Source organism: Arvicola amphibius, chromosome 2 (genome assembly GCF_903992535.2).
Source record: "Arvicola amphibius chromosome 2, mArvAmp1.2, whole genome shotgun sequence".
Classification (NCBI taxonomy): domain Eukaryota; kingdom Metazoa; phylum Chordata; class Mammalia; order Rodentia; family Cricetidae; genus Arvicola; species Arvicola amphibius.
The window spans coordinates 13,244,453-13,264,614 of NC_052048.2; the positions used below are offsets into that span (position 1 = coordinate 13,244,453).

Consider the following 20,162-nt stretch of genomic DNA (forward strand, 5'->3'; position numbering starts at 1 on the left):
ACAGTTATGAAGTAGCAATGAAATAATTTTATGGTTGGGGGTCACTTCAACATGAGGAGCTGTATGCAGGGCCATGGGATCAGGAAGGTTGAGAACCACTGCATCCTGTATTCTGAACAGGGACAATGGAAACTGCCCATTTGCTCCCTGGGCTCAGCTGTTGGACTGGGACAGCTGCCCCCTCTTCATCTCACACACCCACACAGTCCCTATGGTCTCCCACGGCCTGGATGGTACAGTTTTGTGTGCTTGGATGCCCAATTTCCTTTTCTACTCACAGGGATATAGTTGGCATTAATGTAGTCTGCTCCTTCCTCTTCATTCATGGATACTAGTCTCACTCGGCTGAAGTCATCTATGAAGAGGAAGGACAAAAGACATATTAAAAAATCAGAATGGAAGGAAAATTATCCCAACAGTCTCCATCAAATATCAAGTTAAATCAAACCCTGAGGAGGGAGCTAATATACTGTAGTTCTGCACTGGAGACATTCTGTAGCCTTAGCCTCTCCTGATAACACATGATCAACTTCCAGCCATTCGGCTCCTCCGTCTCTACGAGAAGTATCTGCAGTCACTTCAGGCAGGAACTAAAATATCCTCGTGATCATACGGAAAGATATAGAATGAGCCTCAATGTATGATTCCCATCTCACGAGGGGTTTCCAACAGCCCACGACCTTACACAGGGAACAGAAGGCTTAGGGGCCTTTTGAAGTTATTATTAATGCACTCTGAGTTTAAATTTCTTATTGCTGAATATAGAATTTAATCTTTAAGGCATGCGTGTGTGTGTGTGTGTGTGTGTGTGTGTGTGTGTTCACCCACGTGTGTATTAAGAAATAACTACTAGGCTTAAACGAACAAGCATATCTACCATCTCACATTGGATTCTTCGGTAAAAGTATATGGAGCCCACTCCATAATAAAATCTTCAATGTATCACCCAACAGTAGTGACTATTGTCCTTCTAGTGTGTTTAGACCCCCAGACTAAAGTGTTGTCCTATCAATCTGTACCCCCCCCACCCCAATTCCTGTTCGTTCTCTTTTGTGTTATCATACTATTATTGTAGACCTTTTTGATTTTAGTTTTTTGTCTTGGTTATTTCCCCTATTCTTTTCTTTTAGTCTATTCTGAATTATAGTGTTAACTCCTTTTTAAAAAACATTTCTTTATATGTTTATATATATGTATATATATAAATTTACATATATGTATGTTTACACACACACATTTACCCTATGTGGTGCTGAGCTTCATAAAGAAAATCCCTTCTTGACAGTAACCAACTGTCAATTGTACTTAAGCCCACTCAAAAGGACCTGGTACTGGAAACTGAGGTGCCTCCTCAGTGCTGGTGAGGCTATGGCTCTTAGAAGAGACCCTCCTACCACCACCTCACTAGATCAGAATAATTCCTAGCTGCATTCTAAATACCTACACTTACATCCACAGGGGAGTGTACCTCTTACCCTTTCTCGAAGAACCTTCCCTTTGCAGCAGACAGAGACCATTACAGAAAACCATAACTGGTCAACATGCAGAGACCAACTGATCATGGGTGCTCAGCCCCAACCAGTACATCTACAATACAACTCCTGCACCTAACCTCAGGGTGCATTGTGGACGAGGGGCAAAGATGGTAAGAGCCAGAAAAACAGGAAGTCTGCTTGTGTCTCCTAGAAACAACAGGGACACTATACTCATGATATCTTAAGAGTGGTGGCTCTTAAGCTGCGTGGTGGTGGCACGTGGAGCACTTGGGAGGCAAAGGCAGGTGGATATCTATGTAGGCCAGCCTTCTCTACAAGAGCTAGCTCCAGGACAGGCACCAAAGCTACAGAAAAACCCTGTCTTGAAAAATAAACAAATAAAGAAACAAACAAACAAAAAGAATATGGATGCCTAAAAAGAGAGGAAACAGAGCAACACAAATACACATACGATCATAGAAAGGGATCTCATAGACCCTACCACCAGACAAAGAGCGACAGGCAGCTAACAACTGCTGAGAAAGGGAAAATTAGGCTTCCCTGGGGATGAGCTCCCTAATTGTTTATTCCAGTCCAAGTGGTCAGCCCTGAAGGCATGTGCATATGAGCAGCACGAAATAACCTGAGCAGGTTGTATTCATATATGTAACGATAATAACCAAAGGAAAAGCGGCCATGAATTGAAAGAGAGTAAAGGGACCTGGGAGAAGTTGGAAGAAGGAATGGGAAAGAGGAAAATGGTGTGATTATGTTTTAATTAAAATTTTTAAAGAAATTTGCCTTCAACTATATTATATATTGTGATTCCATTAGTCCCTGTTACTCCCCACTTTCTCTCTGTCTCCTTGCTTCGTTGACTTTTGTTTGTTTTCATTTTTCTTTCTTGATTTTTGGGCTGTGTGTGTGCATGAAAGAGAGAGAGGGAGAGAGAGAGAGAGAGAGAGAGAGAGAGAGAGAGAGAGAGAGAGAGAGAGAGAGAGAGAGAACAAATATATGAAGCTGGGTGGGTAGGGAAGTGAGGAGGACATAGGAGGAACTGGGTTGGGAGAGGACAAATAATATGTCCAAAATAAACTGAAAGAAAAAATTTTAAACAAAATCGTTTCTCAATTACTGAAATGTTTTGGCTTTAAAGTGGCCAAATTTTGTTGACTCCTAACTTAATTGAATTTTAGTGAATTGGAAATTAGGGGAAGGCTGTTATGGGGGCTTTTTAACTAGAAAAGCAGATGTGAAGTGTTATTATAATTCTATCTGCTTTTATCAAGCAACCACATGAAGAATAGTGATATCTTTCTAGAACTTTTAGTATCCCTCTTTCTGTGTTTGCCTTCTTGCCTAGCCTGCCCTGAGGGTAGTAGAGATGAAAAACAATCAGTCTATATTTATTACAGGCATCATAACTGCCCCATGCATACTTTCTGTTGCCTCGCTCTTGAATGCTGCTTTTTATTACAGAACGCTAAACATCCGCTTAACTCGGCAGACGTGAGAGGAAGGCGCTCTGCCTTAGCCCCTTTCGCTCTCAGTGAATTCACAGAAAATATTCCCTAAGAGCACAGATTATCTGATCCCAATTTAGCTAAGCCCCTTTCCTAAAGGTCCAATGCCTAGTCTCTTCTGCTCAGATGCAATTTATGTAAAAGCAGTGTAATGAAATCTCCCTCCACCGAATAAGATCAACGCATTAGTTAGGCACAGGAAATCGCTGCAATAGCCCTGAAATTCAGACTGCACCTGAGTCTGGCTGGGAACTAGTGAAACAGAGTAAGCGGCAGTAGCAATGCTTTGACCTTGAAAAGACAGGGCTGGGATCAGGGCTGTGGGCCAGCTTACATGGCAGGATGTTCGTGTAGCGGTTTTTGCATCGGTTCAGTGGAAGATCTGCAGCGAAATGTGGAATATCCAGTCCGATCAGTTTCAACTCCTGCGAACGAGAAAGAAGAGGTTTCCAGCGTCTTGCTGTATTACTCTTGTGCTGCACACAAAAAAATCTCTAGTTTTGGAAAACTTAACCCAAATCAGTGTTATTTTTTTCAGGTTAATTAGAGTAATCATGAGCTTTTTTAAATGATGCTTTTTCCTCCATTGATTAAAATATTTACAAGCAGACTTTCTTTAGAAAAAAACATAAAGGATAATTTGTCAAAATACCTTCCTTAGTTCTGTGTGCCACGTATAAACTGTCTTTTGAAAGTGGCTCAAATCTCCTCAACATCAATCTAATTATCTCCAAATATATCTTCTAATTTCTCCATTCTTTGCTGGCTTATAGTGCTATCCAATAGAATAATCACACTCAACAAAGGCAAACGTTGCCCTACGGCTACCAATTGCAAAACACTCTGATGGTGTGGTTGTGTTTGTTTCTGCTTTGTCTGGCTTGGGTCTATAATGACTCCTTTCTTTGCCATTGTGTGGATAAAATCACAACTCTCCTTCACTCCCCTTCCATACCCCAATTTGGACACAGACTAAAAAGCAACTGGAAAAGACACAAAAGGAATCTTAGAAGCAGGCTAGGGCTGAGAGCTGGCAGCGCACATGGAAGCTGACTCACTGAGAGACCTGACATCGACTGTTACCTTCCCAGCTGTAAAGGCCCTAAGTTGGTAAGAGCCGCTTAGTTGACTGAGCAGCCGAAGTGTAAGTCAGTCAAGCTGCATTGCGGTAGAGCAGTAGCAGTGTGGACACCCAAGCCACTCTGTGGGCTTCGCAGTTCAGCTTGTCAGCAGGTGAAATATCAAACAAGCTTCTAGTTCAGTCACTCCGCAGCTATTGTCTCTCCAACCGCATGGAAACACAGAGACTTAAATCTTCATTAAGACAAAGTGTAGGGGTGATGGGCTGGAGCCACATAAATCATTCTTGGGTTTCTGTTCACCTGTTTTCCTTCTAATATAGCCAGTCAAGTTTTTACTTATTGTAGACATCTCTGGAGCGTTGAATGGTGTTCACCAAGAAGCGTGTCCATATTAGATCCTATGGATGTAGCCCTTTTGTAAAAGCTGACAGAGATAAATCACTACGGATTACCAGATGACAAGCCACAGAAAGATGGGCTCAGAGTCTGGCTTGATGCAGCTGCCAGTCCAAAAACACTTGGGGCCACCAGAAACTGAGCAAGGTAAAGAAATGCCCTCCCAGAAGCCTCCAGAGGGAGAGAGGTTCCAGTGACTCTGCCTTTCTGCTTCTGAATCTGACATCTGGGAGGGTAAACATCTGTTAAGCCAAGAACACCGTGATGACTTGCGAAGGGCCTAATTTAGTTACCCAGTCCTGCCCTGGTCAGTACTGGGGCAGAGACTGTTGAATCTTTTAACTCCGGGGAAAGAAAGGACAGGCATATGTACAGTGTGTGTGTGTGTGTGTGTGTGTGTATGTATGTATGTGTATTGTGTAAGTGTATGTATGTGTGTTGTATATGTGTGTATGTATGTGTGTGCCTTGTGTTAAGTAAGTCTTTGTATGTGTGTATGACTGTGCATGTATGTATGTGTGTGAGTGTATGTGTGTTGTATATGTGTATATATGTGTGTATGATTGTGTGAGTCTGTGAGAGAGAGAGTATGTGTGTGTCTGTGTGTGTCTGTTGCCATAACTGAACAATAAGAGAGTTGTGGTTTTAACCAAATATTGTTATTATTTTTCAGGCATGAGGGCTGAAAAGCCCCAAACCAAGGTGCCAGCAGTGTAGACTGCATTGTTAATCTGCGGTTTGTAAGCAGCTGTCTGTCAGCTCCCGTGTACTCCCATGTCCTGTCAATGTGAAGCTCGTGGGAAGAGTGGGCAAACTCACCAGTTTCTCTTTTGGGAAAGGCTCTGATATCACCACTAGACTCCCAGATCCATGACTCTGTCTACCCTAATTATCTGCAAAGGGCCTGGTCTTCAGACACTGACAGTGTGGCTGGGCCCTCGACACAGATGGGGGGAGCATAGTCAATCGGTCCTCATCTAAAACAAGCGCCAGCTGTGTTCTCTCTCAGCACTAGCTGCATCGAGCCCAGAGGACAACACTTGGTGTTTACTCTGGAAATGACTGGGCATTAGAGGCCAGTGATATGGGTCAAAAGACCACGTATCCACAGGGGAGGAAACGGGGAGGGAGCAAAAGTGGACGTCTCATCTGCAGCAAGTTAGGGGCAGAGTACAGTTGCAATGTTTGCTTATCTTCAGATGACCATCCAGGGGGACGAAAAGGCTTAGAGGAAGCTGTCTAGTGTGATTCTGTATAAGTCTCCTGGGGCTGCCAGGACAAGGTGCCACAAATATGCTGACTTAACCCCAAATCAATATATTGTTTCATAGCTCTGGAGTCCCTAAATCTGAAACCAAGGCGTCAGCAAGGCTACATCCCCTCTGCCATGGCTGTGGTGGGAGTTTTTATTGCCTTCCCTAGTGACGCATTCACCAACAGCTGCACATAGTATGGCTTCTTAAGTTTTGACCATTTTAACCATCGCCATCCATCATAGTCCTATTGGGAAATGAGGTGGCATCCTGTGGTTAGAGCCTCAGCAGATGAGATAGGGCACAACTCAGTCCATCAAACATACCTCAGGGAAAGAGTATGGCATTGAATGGGTGGGTAACAGAAGAGAAGAAACAAAAGAAATCTTCCCTAGGGAAGTCTACAATAACTCTGGAGACCAAGATGCAGTTCATATCAGGGACAGCACACAGAGCAAGGCTACGGGGCTAAGTATAGGCCTCTGGAAATGGATCAAATGTCTGGGAGAGAAGGAGTGAGAGGAGAGAAAAGTCAAGTCTTGGAGCAAAGACCTTGCACCTAAACACTGATGGAGCAATGTGAGGCAGCCCATTCTAGTCAGGACTTCAGGGAACAGGCCTGAGGCTCACATAATATCAGCCAAGACTGAGCACATCAGAAAGAAAAGGTCTTGCTTGACACTCAATCTTACGTTCACCTTTGTAGCCGTATTTCTAAAGAACGTGAGGGTCTTGTGTTCTCGTTGACCACGAATGCCAGAAATCAAGGGGAGAGCAAGGGGTACGTGGAATGCCTTGCAAACGACCCCACCTCACGCTCTGAAGTCTGGCTCTTTTGGGTCCCTCTTATCAGAGACATCAGAAGCGAAGCTGTCCCTTTGCGAGTTCCCAGCCTCCTTAAGGAAAAATGCGTGCTTCTGTCAGACAAATAATCTTTCCCACAGTTGCCAAATCAGAGACCGAGTGAAAGAGAATTGATCCAGAGACTAGGAGGCAGAAACTGATAGCTTCATGTACGACTTAGAGCTCTATTGGTAATATATGTAAATTGGTAATATATGTAAATCCGTTATCTTCGGTTCGTGTAATGGTTTCAAATGATGCAATTTCTCTCTGCATGTCTGGTCTTTCAATGTCAGTGCAGAGATGATCTCAAGTAGTATAAGCATTCAGATGAGTAGAGCAAGTCCCTGCTTTCGCTGCTTAGCTAGAGTCGGCTGCTTCAGTCATCCGAATACCTTCTCAAGGCACCGTGAGAGCCAGAAGCATTTCCCCCTCATGTTTCAGTAAATACAAATACAAAATACTACAAAATCTGATGCCTGTTACATGAAGGTGAGGTTTATATACAGAAAGCAGCTGCTGGAGCTCAACGCTTCCCTGAAAATGGTGAAGAAATCACGCTCAGTCCGAGAACACTGTGAGTGATAAAGATGTGAGAACGGACTGGAGGCTGTCACAGAGAAGGGGAAAACACCCAGTGGGTCCCTGGCTGAGCAAATGCTTGCCCAAGACATACAGTCCCAGTGCGGGATGTAAAGATCCCCGTGTTTCCCACTGAATCATGCACACAGAGTAAGCATGGAGCCAAGTATATTACACACATGACTAATAGTGTTCTATGAATAAAGACATATGAAAAAATGGTTATTAACCGTAAAAGGCCTAAACATTTCTCCAAAACCTGGCACCATGGCTGCACTTGTGTGTCTGCTTGGCTAGGCTGTAGTGCCCAGTGGTTTGGCCACATAGAAAGCTAGAGCTTGCTATGAAGTTAGCAAAATGTGTTGAACTCAGCGGACTCAGAGTAAAGTAGATTACTGCTTGTATATTGGGTGGGACTTATACAATCAATTAATTGAATTAAAAGGAAAGGTAACTCCCTGACAGAGGAAGGAATTCTTCTCCCTACTGCCTTCAGACTCAGGATTGCAACCTCAGCTCCTCTGTGGTTCACCAGGGGACATCTTGTCCTGAAGATTAGAGTTTCTAGTTGTCCTAAGCCAGTTCCTTAAAACAAATCACTCTCTGCAATCCTGCTGGTTCTGTGTGCACATCCCATCGGGTTTTCTGGAGAACTGTAACACACGAGCATGGTAAAGCATGCTGCACGGTGCTCCTCATGAAGCCCAATGTTTTGGGGAGTATTACTGGTCGAGGACAATTCCTGACTGCACAGCTTGAGGAACATTTAATTCTCCCGCCCTTCTCCCACTGTGTACTGTTAGTAGCCACCACCCAAGGCATTCACTAAAGCCACTCCCACACCTCACCGCACTCTTTGGGAACTGGCTGGGTCTTGCTCACTGGGAAAATGACTAATCTAGTTCAGCCTGTTTATCTTACAGGTGAAGAAACTGAGGTTTTGAAAAGTGTGACACACTCCCATATTGACTTATTAGTGGCCAAATAAATAGAAATCCTTAAATACAAATACAAATGTTATAAACTAAAGAAAGATGTTCATGCATACATTAAACACATAAAAACCAAGCACATAATAAATTGGACATTCAGCATGTAAAGTGTACAATTATTTTAATATATCTGTATGGTATTTAAAGCTAGCACTTAAATTGCTGATTGTCTGGCAGGGCCCCATCTTTGTTCAGGAATATGGCTGTCCCTCACTTAAGGTAATTTAGTCATGCTATCTTGCTCAGCAGACCTTATGTGACTCTTTCTGCTTTAGTAGTTGGTTAAAATGGGCACCATGACCCAGACTGTCTAGACAAAATTCCCTGTTAATTTTCAAAACACAGATGAGCAAGAGAACGTTATGTGGAGGGGTAAGAAACATGAAGAGTAGGAGAAGAGGACTGAAGAGGGGGAGGAGAGGTTGGATACTGTGATGGTTTGAATGTAGTTCGCCCCCATAAGCTCGTAGGGAGTGTGGCTTTGCTGGAGTAGGTGTGGCCCTGTTGAAGGAAGTGTGTCATTGTGGGAGGTTGGCTTTGTGGTCTCATACATGCTCAAGACACTTCCAGTGTCTCAGACCACTTCCTGTTGCCCGTGGGTCAAAATGTAAGAGCCCCCAGTACCTTCTCCAGCACCATGTCTGCCTGCAAGCTTCCATGCTCCACCATGGTGATAACGGACCAAACCTCTGAACTGTAAGCCACCTCCATGAAATGTTTTCCTTTAGAAGACTTGCCGTGATCACCATGTCTCTTCACAGCACCAGAACTCTATCTAAGACAGACACTGAGTTTTCTACTGAGAGAAAGGAGTTGCCTTGCAATGAAAGAAAGCAAAGTCAAGACCAGAGGAGAATGGAAGTGAGGAATGAAAGGGCCCTCTCAGGGATCTGGCTCGAGCTTCCAGCCATCCCTGAGTCTGACCCACGGTTTATCTACTTAGCCCTTCCTTTACTCCCATGAGATATACTAATACCTTTCCAGTAAAGTCCCCTTTACTTAGGTGTAAGCTGGTTATATTATATTTCACTTACCATTAAAGTGTTCTTTTTTTTCCAAATTAAAAAAATAGCATTGAAAAAATATTTTGAGACAGGGTTTCTCTGTGTAACAGTACTAGCTATCCTGGAACTAGCCCTTGTAGACCAGGCTAGTCTTGAACTCATGGAGATCCACCTCTCTGCCTCCTGAGTGCTGGGGATTAAAGGTGTGTGCCAGCATTTAAATAACTATACAATCTAAAAACACACAGTAATATTTGCATTTTGTTTTGATGGCATAAACCTCAGCAGAGGTCATGACCCTTAGCTGTGCCACCAATAGCATCTTTGGTGGCCTGATGAAGAATGTCCTCCGGAGGTGAGTGGGTTTGAGCCATTGGTCCCCAGTTGGTGGCACTGTTTGAGAGGGTTGAGGGACTGTGAGCTTTTCTGGGAGATGTGCAACCCCAGGGTCAGGCTCTGAGACTTTACAGCCTGGTCCCACTTCCTTCCTCTCTGTGCCTCCTTGATGCCAGGCTTGCCTCAAACTGCCGCCACCATGCCTTCTGCACCACAATGGACTCTCAGATCCTAGAACTCTAGGTGAAAGGAATCTGTTCTTTTCTAATTCGCTTTTTATCAGGGCATGTCTTATCAGAGCAACAGAAAAGTCACTTACACAAAATCTAATCTCAAAGTAATTAAGAAACTTTTTACTCAGGTTAGAGGTGTGGCCACACCATCGTTTTCACCTCCAGCCTGATAGCCATCCAACTATTCAGTTCTTTTTAAAGAATTTTGGCTCATTATCAGTATTTTAAAAATATTCTCCTTCTAGTGGCTTACTTTCTGAAATGCTGTTCTTACTGTAGAGCCCGAAATATAATTAGATTTCTGTTATTTGAGCTGTTATATGATACTATTACTGGTACTATTGATAATTTTATATGCACCTGCAGGAAATAGATAATGGGCCAGGCTTTTTGTGAGATTTATCAAGACAGGTGGTAGTTAGGGGTCTTTGAATTTGGTAATGAATAAGATCCTTCGCGGGTCAGTGAGTTATGGTTCTTTCTACCCAACCTGATGATCCCATGAGTCAGATCCCTGGGCCTCATGTGGTGAAGGGGGCACCTGACTCCTGAAAGTTGTCCTCTGACCTACAAACACATTGTGACTCACATATATGCATACATACGTACATACATACATACATACATACACACACACATATATGTATACACACACAGTAAAAGTAATATTTTAAAGATTCTTTTCACCCTCAAACTCCCTGGAAAATGCCTATACTCAGATTACTCCTGGCCGATGTTGACTAAAGGGGTCCTTGGCTGATGAAGATAAAGAAGAAATGGAAAAAATAAACGTGATAAAACCAGTTACTCTAATGGGAAAGAGAACTTAGAATTAAAAAGAAAACTACAAAAGATCAGAGTCATTTCCTTTATCCAGAATCATGGCTCAGTGGGTCAGTGTAGCTGCCATGGCACCTGAGGCACGTGAGGGGCCACGGGGCTGCAGGACCAAGGCCCCAGTTTGTTCTGTTCCTTTGTCCACTGTTTATGCGGGCACTGGTCTCAGTGTGGAGTTCTAGGGAAGGGAGTGTGGACAGTGTCCTCTGTCTACACAAATCATGAACAACTCTGTCCTCCCAGGTTTTCAAAAGAAAAGAAAGCCAGAAAGCAAGACGTGTTCAGCAGTGTTGCTTGGAACCCCAGCTTCATGAGTGCCCTGCCCTTGGCTGTCACACTCCTCAGAGACACAGGTCTCCACCTGGTCTTGGGTCACCTGAAGACACACCAAAGTCCCTGGAAGGCAAGTGCCATGCCAGGTGTCGGTCTTCTTTTCGTCTTCTTTCCTCTTGACTGTTCTTGACTTTTCAAATATGTGATCTCCTGGTCTCATCTATTCACTTTTGACCCCCACTCCTGTTCTCTCCCTCCCTGCACTTAGGCTCTCTGAGCTCTGGCCTTCTAGACAATTGTGGAGGCCCCTTGATCTGGTCCAGAAGTTAAGCTCTCCCACCCCCAGGAAATCAATGGCCTTCCTTGCTTAGCAGTATAGCCCATGTTCCACCCAGGGAGTAGGGAAGTGATCCCACTGTAAACCTGACCATCCCCATGCCACACCCACCCCAAAAGGGAGAGACTGCCTCATCACTCACCTCAAATTGAAGAGAGAATTTATAGTCAGAGTCCTTGGCCATATCCTTGATGTAAGAATCAAAGTCATCCAGCTGAACTGGGCTTTGTCAAACAGAAAGAAAGGGATGGTTAAAAATCAACCCAGTGGGCAGCATATTGGCTGACACCTCAGTTTGTACTTTCCTTGGCAAAAATAGAACTTTTACTTTTCTAGGATAAACACCGACTGTTACTACATTCTCTCATTAAGACTGTCAGTTGGCAATACAATTTTAGAAAAAGTATATATATATATATATATATATATATATATATGTATATATACACCAAACTTCCTAGAGATGTCTCTATCTGCACTTCACCTTTAACTTAGGGAAAAACATATTATATACACACTTCCACTTATATATGCACACATATATACATGTATGTATTTTATGTGTTTGTGTGTTGTGTGTATGTGCATAGAAATACACATCCATAAATTTGTGTGCTTATTTCTGGAGGATCCAGGCATATGAGGAAGAACAAGGGTTTATACTCCAGAGACCTGTCTGAGCTGTGGTTTGCTGCTCTTTGTCTAGACTGTGACTCTGGATAATCATCTAACTTCTCATAAATTCGCCACAGTCATTGGAAAAATGCTGTGGCCACACCCACCTCCTTGGGATCACGTACAGCATTCAAAGAGAATTGTTAATTAGACAGCTTTCTATGGATAAGGAATCCTGCAGCTAGCTACGGCACCCCCAGAGCAGGCGCGGTCCGCAGGATGGAGCATTTTGCTAGAAAACTCAAGTGTCTTGCCTGAGAGAACTGTAATTAAGCTGGTGAAATCAACACAACTGTAGAAATGGTTTAGAAGTGCAAGCAGGTCACACAGCCAAGTTCCTATACCTAAGGTGGTTTTTTTCATGAATAGAATTTAACTTTCATGTTCTGTATATTTTGGTTGCTTCTCTTTAAGAAGCAGCCTGCACCAACTTCTTCTCTACCCTACAGGAAGCTGCAATTTCTTTTCTTATCCCAGCCTTTCCATTTAGGTTGGGTCTGTATATCTAACCTATGCTTTAGTCTTACGACATGCTGTTCAGATTCTCCCATCTGTCTGCAGTCCTAAACTCCATTAGCAACTACACAGCATGGAATAGGTATTTGGTTAAAGCTGCTGACTAGTTAATCTGGTAGATGAAGTTATGATATTCGTTTATACTAAAATTTTAGTGGATTGTAAGAGAATTAAAGTTCTCAGGTATTGCCTCAAAATTCTGATGTTTTTAATCAGAAATGATAGGAACAATGACTCTTGATCATAAAAAACATGGTAGTTCAAAAAACAGGCTGTCATGCTTGGTGGGAGCCACAGATGCCTGGGACGTAGCTTAGGGGCCTGCCTAGGATGTGGAAAGCTTTGGCCTCGAGCCCCAGCACAGCAGAACCAAACAAACATAAGAGAGTCCTGGTTAAGGGAGGAAAGTGGGACCTCTGGGGAGTAGAGCTCCGACAGAAGCGCAGGCAGAGCAAGTTGGTTCAAAGATTTTCCCACTTTACCCTTCTTCTGTTTCTAAAATATCAGCTAACGATGGGCTCCCGTGTCTAACTCCATTAGAGCTGCTCTCTCTGGCTCCAGATGTTGTGGGGGCATTGATCTTAAAGTTGGATCTAACATTTCCACGCTACACCTTGTTATTAGGAAATCAGGAATATGCCTGGTGGTGGCAGACCAGATTTGTGGGCGAGAAGAGGCAAACCCAAAGATGAGGGAGACAGACTGGAGAAGGCCGGCATAGAGCTAGGGCAGAGAAGGCGGCTGGCACACTGGGAGGGAGGGGAGAGCAGCAGGAGCATTTAAAAGATGGGGCAGAAGGTGGAGGAGGGTGTGGCTGCATGATGGCGGGGGAGGGGGGGCGGGGGGAGTGGACGGATGGACGGACAGAAATCCGGAATCACAGGACCAGACCATTCATCTTGTGTCTGCCTGGGACTAAGAAGGGGACATCTCAGTGTGTCCCCTCCACTTTATCCTGTGACTCTGTTCCTGGATATTCTAGCCAACTCCTCTTTAGGTCCCTTCAAAATCCACCAATAGTTTTGAGCAAGGAAGACTTTCTACTGCTGTCATAATGTTTCTCTCAAACAATTGTCACTCCCTGATTAATGGCCCCTCTGCTGTGCCCCTTGCTTCATGCCAATGGGACGTTTGTTGATTTTACACAGACTCTGGAAAAATTATCTTACTGGGCTCTGAAATTATAATCCACTCAAAGCTACATAACAATATTTTATCTTAATGTTTCTTTTGAAGTATCTGACAAAATACTACATTTTTATTTCTCTATCAACAATACCGTCATCAGAACCCCATTGCCTTTTCAAACTGATACATCAGTATTCTGTCCTTGGTAAGAATAAAGATTCAGTTTATAAAAAAATGTTTCACTCTTTATATATACTACAGAATTTTAATCAGGAAAAGGCCTGGAGCTTATAAACACATAAGCTTTTGAAATCTGTGGTGATAATTTCCACTCACCATAGCATAGTCTATGATTTAAGAGTTCAGGAGGTAGGAGCACAGGCTAGCTCATTATTTTTCCTATTTATCAGAAAGAGTTCAGAGGCGGTATTATCAGAGTATTAATAGAAGACCCGCCTCCATCATTTCCCCTTTTTCTGTTTAAACAAAACGGAAAGGCTTTAACTTTAACATAGTAAAATTACATATAACAAAACAGTTATCATGCAAAAATTACAGTTACAATATTTATATCTACTTTATCTTTTATCATAACAAAGGAAAACAACTATAACTATCTATTCTTCTTCAGCTCAGTCGGTAGAGCATGAGACTCTTAATCTCAGGGTCGTGGGTTCGAGCCCCACGTTGGGCGCCATTCTGTAGCGGGGAGCAGCGGGCCGGCCTGTTTCTCATCCCACCCGGCTCCGGCAGGGCTAGCTTTGCACCCGAAATAACAACACACAAATTGTATTCTTTTAAATACTGCCTGGCCCATTATTTTCAGCCTCTTACTCACATCTTGATTAACCCATATCTAATAATCTGTGTAGCACCACGAAGTGGTGCCTTACCATTTAGTTTCTAGCATACGTCCATCTTGGGCTGGAGCTTCATCGTATCTGGCTGCAGAGGCAGGGCAATTGTCTGAGCCATCTACCTCACTTCCTTCTTCCTGTTCTGTCTACTCCACCCACCTATTTTCTAACCTATTAGGCCAAGCAGTTTTCTTTATTAATTAACCAATGAAATCAACAGATTGATAGAAGACCCGCCTCCATCATAGCACCAACTAGAGTAAAAACCTTTCTCTGCAATGAAGTAGAATTTCAAAACATAAAATGACCAGAGGCTTTTGTGTACCTTTATGTCCATATTAGATGGTCATATATTTGGCATGACCTCTTGCAACCTTTTTGTGAGTCCTAACAATCCATTCGTTTTCTGCTTTCCTGTGATGAGAACTGATTTTTTCCTGGAGTGGCTTCTGTGACAAGTGTCTCTAGGGGTCTCTCCCTGCCTGTGTGTAGCCAGCGACACACTGTGCTTTTCACAGAGACCCACCTCTCCTGAGGCACCCTTTCCATTTGGGCGCACGTGATCTTTCTGTCCTGTTAGCATCACTTGAGACAGCATCGGGTTATCTGGGAATGTAATCTTAGTTACGAGATGGCCCAGATCATATTAGCCTGAGGGTGTGCATGCCTGTGGGAAGTTGTCTCGAATGTTGTATGATGCAGGAGGACCTAGAGCACTGTGGGTAGCGCCATGGTGCTCTGGGCAGGTGATTCTGAACTGTGTAAGAAAGCTACCTAAGCGCGAGCCACAGCAAGCCAGCAAGCAGCGTTCCTCCATGTTTTCTGCTTCAAATTCTATTCATTTTGTTTTTGAGATGGGGGGGGGGTCTTTCTCCCATAGCTCTGGCTGCCCTAGAACTCACAGAGAGCCACCTGCCTCTGCCTCCTGAGTACTGGGATTAAAGGCGTGTGCCACTGCATCTGGCTCCGGCTTGAGTTTTTGCCCTGGCTTCCCTCAGTAATGAACTGTAACCTACAAGATGAAATAAAGCCTTTTCTCTCCAAAGTTACTTGGGTCAGACGTTCTATCACAGCAGCAGAAGGGAAACTAGACTAGGTTTTCATCTGGAAAGTGAAGATCCTTATGATGAAAGTCTCTGAGTGTAACAGTGCCACAGACTTACTTCGTCAGCTTCCTCTTCCTTAAGCCATTTTTACTCCTGAAAATTGAAAAAAAAAAAAGTCCATCAGAATAAAAAGTTGATTAATAGGATTCAACTTCAAAGGGCTTTAAACTTTTTCATTAAGCAATTTTTCATTTAATTTTTATTAACTATACTTCAGATTTGTTAAATTAGTCTTCCTTAGGTAAAGATAGCTATTTTAAGAAACTACTAGGTTGAAGCACATGCCTGCATTTCATATTTCCCGTTTGCTAAAAACCGCATTCTAGAGCTACAGTTGCGGACTCCTGGCCGTTACCTTTCTAGAAGGTTTTATTAGTAATGGAAACATCCATTTCCTGGTTTCCAGTGTCTGTAGACAAGAACGAAGAATGGGGGATAAAGAATAAAGCAAGGAAGCTGAAGGCTGGGTTCTTACTTATGGATTAAAGCAGCCTCACCGTCGTTTCTGAGGTGAGCTGCTGGACTGCTGCAGGTGTGTGGCTTGCACAACTCGATGTTCTTACACTCTTAACATATATGAAGAAATGGACCTGCCACATGGTTCTTTTTAATTCCTTAATAACCCATAAACCCAAACACAGGAAGTGTTAATGTACGGTTTGGTTAATTACGTTAACTTAGCATTACTTAGAGTCATTGTTTTCATGAAGCGGGTAAAGCAATCAAGCCCCGTCACCTCACATGAGGAGAGCAGCTACTTGAAGAACTTTGTCGTTTTTTTTATGATCTGTACAAGTGGCGTGTGATAGCCTAATTCAGCTTCTGAGCGAAATGATAGTAACCGTGGCTGTAATCAATTCCCCAGGCCCTTCAATATTCTAATGAAGGCGTGCATATCTTCAGAAATAAATGTCAGTAGAGAATGATCAGTCATGGGTACAAGTACCTTCGTGTACCAGATTATTTATTTGTACATTAAAACTTTGATTGTCTGGATAGCTCAGCTCCAGAAAGGCTTTAAAAGGATGAGGCAGTTCTTTCCCCGGGCGTCCATAGCTCTGGCAAATGGCCATTTCTCACGTGGTAATGGGGGATCCATGTTAACCCACCTGTTAGACACTGTGCCCTTCAGGGCTGAGCACTGACGGTGGACACCACAGTGGCTTGTTCACAAATGTTTATCATGTTGAGTTGAAACAAAATATTCTAAATTTGTATTACCCTTACAGTTTCACCTTGTAAGTTAATTATGCAAATTATCTATCTTGTAGTCTTTTCTATTACATGCAGTCTTATATATGGCGTGAAAGTCCAAGCAGGGCTATCTGGGGACCAGAGGAGGGCTGACAAGAAGGAAGGAAGGATGGTGGGCTGGATATAGAAGACAAGTATGCTCAACGCACATGAAATACTTGAGGAAAAGGTTTTTATGCAGGCCAGGAGCTGGCTCAACCAGAAGAGGGTCTTGCTGACAAGCCCAAGAACCCAAGTCCAGGCCCCGGAACTCAAGGAAGAAGGAGAGAATTGACTTCTGAAATCTGTCCAATGTGGTGTGAGCTTGCAATCGTTACACACAGGTACACACACACACACACACACACACACACACACACACACCACAATATACAATGAATGGATACCAGTAACGGAAAGATTGTGTACTATTCTCAAACTGTCTAAAGAATAGCAATAATCCTAGATTTGGCCTTGTAGGTCCTGCGAAGTGAGGCTTATAGAGCAAGCAGTCAGGTCAGGGTTATAGGGAAGCACCCTTAGTGGTCCATGGTGTTTCTGGGTTTGAATAGCTTTTATTTCCTCCAACTTCCAAGTGAAGACTCACTACCCCCTCCCACCCCCATTGCTTCACTCCTGTTTCTTCCCTTCTCCCCTGGTCTCATCTTCTTTATCTTTTATTCTTAGACTTTAGAAGAGGTACAACTCTCCCCCATCCATTTAAAAAGCACTGATGTTGGATGTAGCTGTGTCACCTAGGATGCTGGAACCTAAAGAAAGCTCCATGGGCCTTTCTTTGGTTCAGTTCTCCTGGTAGTAAGTTAATTTCAGGAATGCAACCCAGCCAATCACGTCAGCATTTGGGAAAGCAGAATGCCAGGGCAGGTGGCTGACAGCTCTGCTGGGATCAGGAGACTGAGAGCGAAGAAAACTCCTTTCCTATCCAAACAGACTGCAAAAGGAATCTGAGACAAAGGGGTGTGTGCGAAGAGAGGTCTTGAATACATCCATGCAGAAATAATGAGCTGCTGTGCTTGGTGGCTCAGGAGAAGCCAGGCACAGACTTTTTCATTCTAATCCCATCTGTTACCGAGTGAACGTTCAGTGTGATGTAAAATTCCGCGGCGTATTTTGTATGGTGTGCTGTGGCCATGAGGGTATGTCTGTATGATTTGTGGCCGCGTTCAATGTTCTATTTAGATTCTGCTGAGTCTGGAGTGTCCCTGTATCTGAAGGCTGTGGAATATGCCAAGACTGACCGATGACAGGCCATGGCCACACGGAGAGCATCTTTCATACACACACACACACACACACACACACACACACAGAGAGAGAGAGAGAGAGAGAGAGAGAGAGAGAGAGACAGAGAGAGAGAGAGACAGAGAGACAGAGAGAGAGACAGAGAGACAGAGAGAATGAGAGAATCATACACATTTTATTTTTCCATTTTTTGTTTATGTAAGACAAAGTTCAAATCCCCAGTGACACAGAGAAATTAAAGTGGATTCTTCCTAAATTCTTTAGGGCCACAACAGGCCCTAAATCCAACCACACTGCAGTCCATTCCTCAAAAGAATCCAAGGTAATAGCAGAGACATGGAATGTGCAGTGATTAAAATAAAGTATAAAGCCCAGAGGTCCCCGGGTTCCTAAGTGCAGCTGCTTCACACGCTAAAGGAAAGCCACCCAGGCCTTTAGGTTTACAGCCGTCTCCAAACACAGCACGCAATGACCAATGAATGACCTTGTATACATCTGAATGCTGTCACTAAAAGTCGCCCTGTCCTTAAAATGCGACTGTTATTAGGAGTTAGAGCAGACACATGCATGTTTGTGTATGGTATGCAGGTGGTTATGGTAGAGAAAAGAAACAGCAGTGAATTCAGTTCAGAGTAGGGGCTGCTTTTAAGAAAGAGTAACGCTCCAGGGCCACCGAAATCAGGAATCCTCACGGAAACCAACTGACCAGGCACTAGCGCCAGACACCCACCACCTGGTGATAGAATTCTCATCAGACAGTGAGAAGTGTCTGATGGGATCTCTCGATTTCCACTCCAGGTTCCAGAGGCATCTGAGAGTGTTAGCAAATCAACAGAAGCCCATCTCTTGGAGAAATCCGCCACTTCCCGGAGGGAGCTGGCTAATGCTTTGGGAGTGTGTGGGAGCCTAGCGCTGCTGTTTGGGGCTGTTGACAGGGTAGATGGCATCTGATGACAAATGCATTCGAGGGAGGCTTAGCAAATGCAAGCTTAGGGAGTGACCTGCTGATCAAGCTGTCGGGAATGCGAGCTGTTCTTTTCTGATTGGGATGTGTGCATGTGTGAAAGTTATAGAACCTGACAACAGAGACTAATCTCTTCCTTGAAGGTCTCTTCTCCCCTCCAGGCAACCATTTACAGCCTCAGGATGTTTTCTAAACACAGTGGGGGATTTTGCTCCCCTTACCAGGGATTCACACAATTTGGTCAATACTGTTGGTAAGGGGCCTTGAAGGGGTTGGTGATCTGTTCATCCACGAGTCGTTAAGAAAGATGCACAAGGCACGCAGTGTAGAAAATGGGAAGATCTCGGGCTGAGCTGGGATAGGGATATAGCACTGGATGGACAAAGCTTTCTGTGGTGGATGCTCTAGTCACTGCCTGCATCCTAAGCAGGGGTGGAATTCCCGAGGATGGTGAGAGGATGTTCAACTGAAAGGTAATGCCAGTTTTGAAGGGGAAGGTGGAAGCAACATGTACTGCTCATACTATCTGACACTCAGCACAGCACACACTGAGCTGATGACGGTGAAGTCTGAACTTAAGAAGCAGCAACAGCCCAGGGAACGGTAGTGAATGCTGCTACAGTGAGATACGATTGAACGTGTTTTAAAGCGCTTCCCTCTAGTGTGCTTTTTTTAATGTGCAGATTCTGTAGTAATGATGCATATGGAGGAAGTCTTTCTCAATGTTTCTCCCTCTATGCCTTGATGTCATAAATTACATCACCTGCATTCTTTTTGCCCTCAGAGGACTAGAAGAATATTTGGCCAATAGCTTCAATGTATTCAATGTATGAATGGTTGTTCGGATTCCCACATCCTTCTCTCACCCTCCCCTCCCCTTCTCTATCTCTCTGTCTGTCTATGACTCTCTGTTTCTCTGTCTCTCTGTCTCTCTGTCTGTCTGTCTCTCTCTCTCTCTCTCTCTCTCTCTCTCTCTCTCTCTCTCTCTCTCTCACACACACACACACACACACACACACACACAGAGCCACTATTCTACTCCATGAGATATTTTTATTGCTTCCTTCCAAGCCTGCTTCACATTGCCCACATTTCAGGTATTTCATAATTGTTTACTATCTAAACAACCATGTGTTAGCTTAAGGGCAATGACTGTGTGTGCATGTGTGTGTGTGTGTATACGTACGTGTGTATGTATGAGTGTGTTGTTGGGAATTTTGTCATTTTCCTGGAAGACTGATCTATTCCTCTGGA

General features: G+C 43.7%; 1 protein-coding gene across 1 annotated transcript in view; it reads right to left on the bottom strand.

Moving 5' to 3' along the window:
* Positions 1-20,162, bottom strand: part of Ptpro (protein tyrosine phosphatase receptor type O) — a 133,070-nt gene that overhangs the window by 17,222 nt on the left and 95,686 nt on the right. The window contains exons 26-29 of the mRNA XM_042054499.1: positions 15,506-15,541; positions 11,309-11,390; positions 3,333-3,423; positions 279-355 (exon numbers count right to left, since the gene is read on the bottom strand). Coding sequence (XP_041910433.1) covers positions 279-355; positions 3,333-3,423; positions 11,309-11,390; positions 15,506-15,541 — 286 coding nt within the window. The remainder of the gene's footprint in view (positions 1-278; positions 356-3,332; positions 3,424-11,308; positions 11,391-15,505; positions 15,542-20,162) is intronic.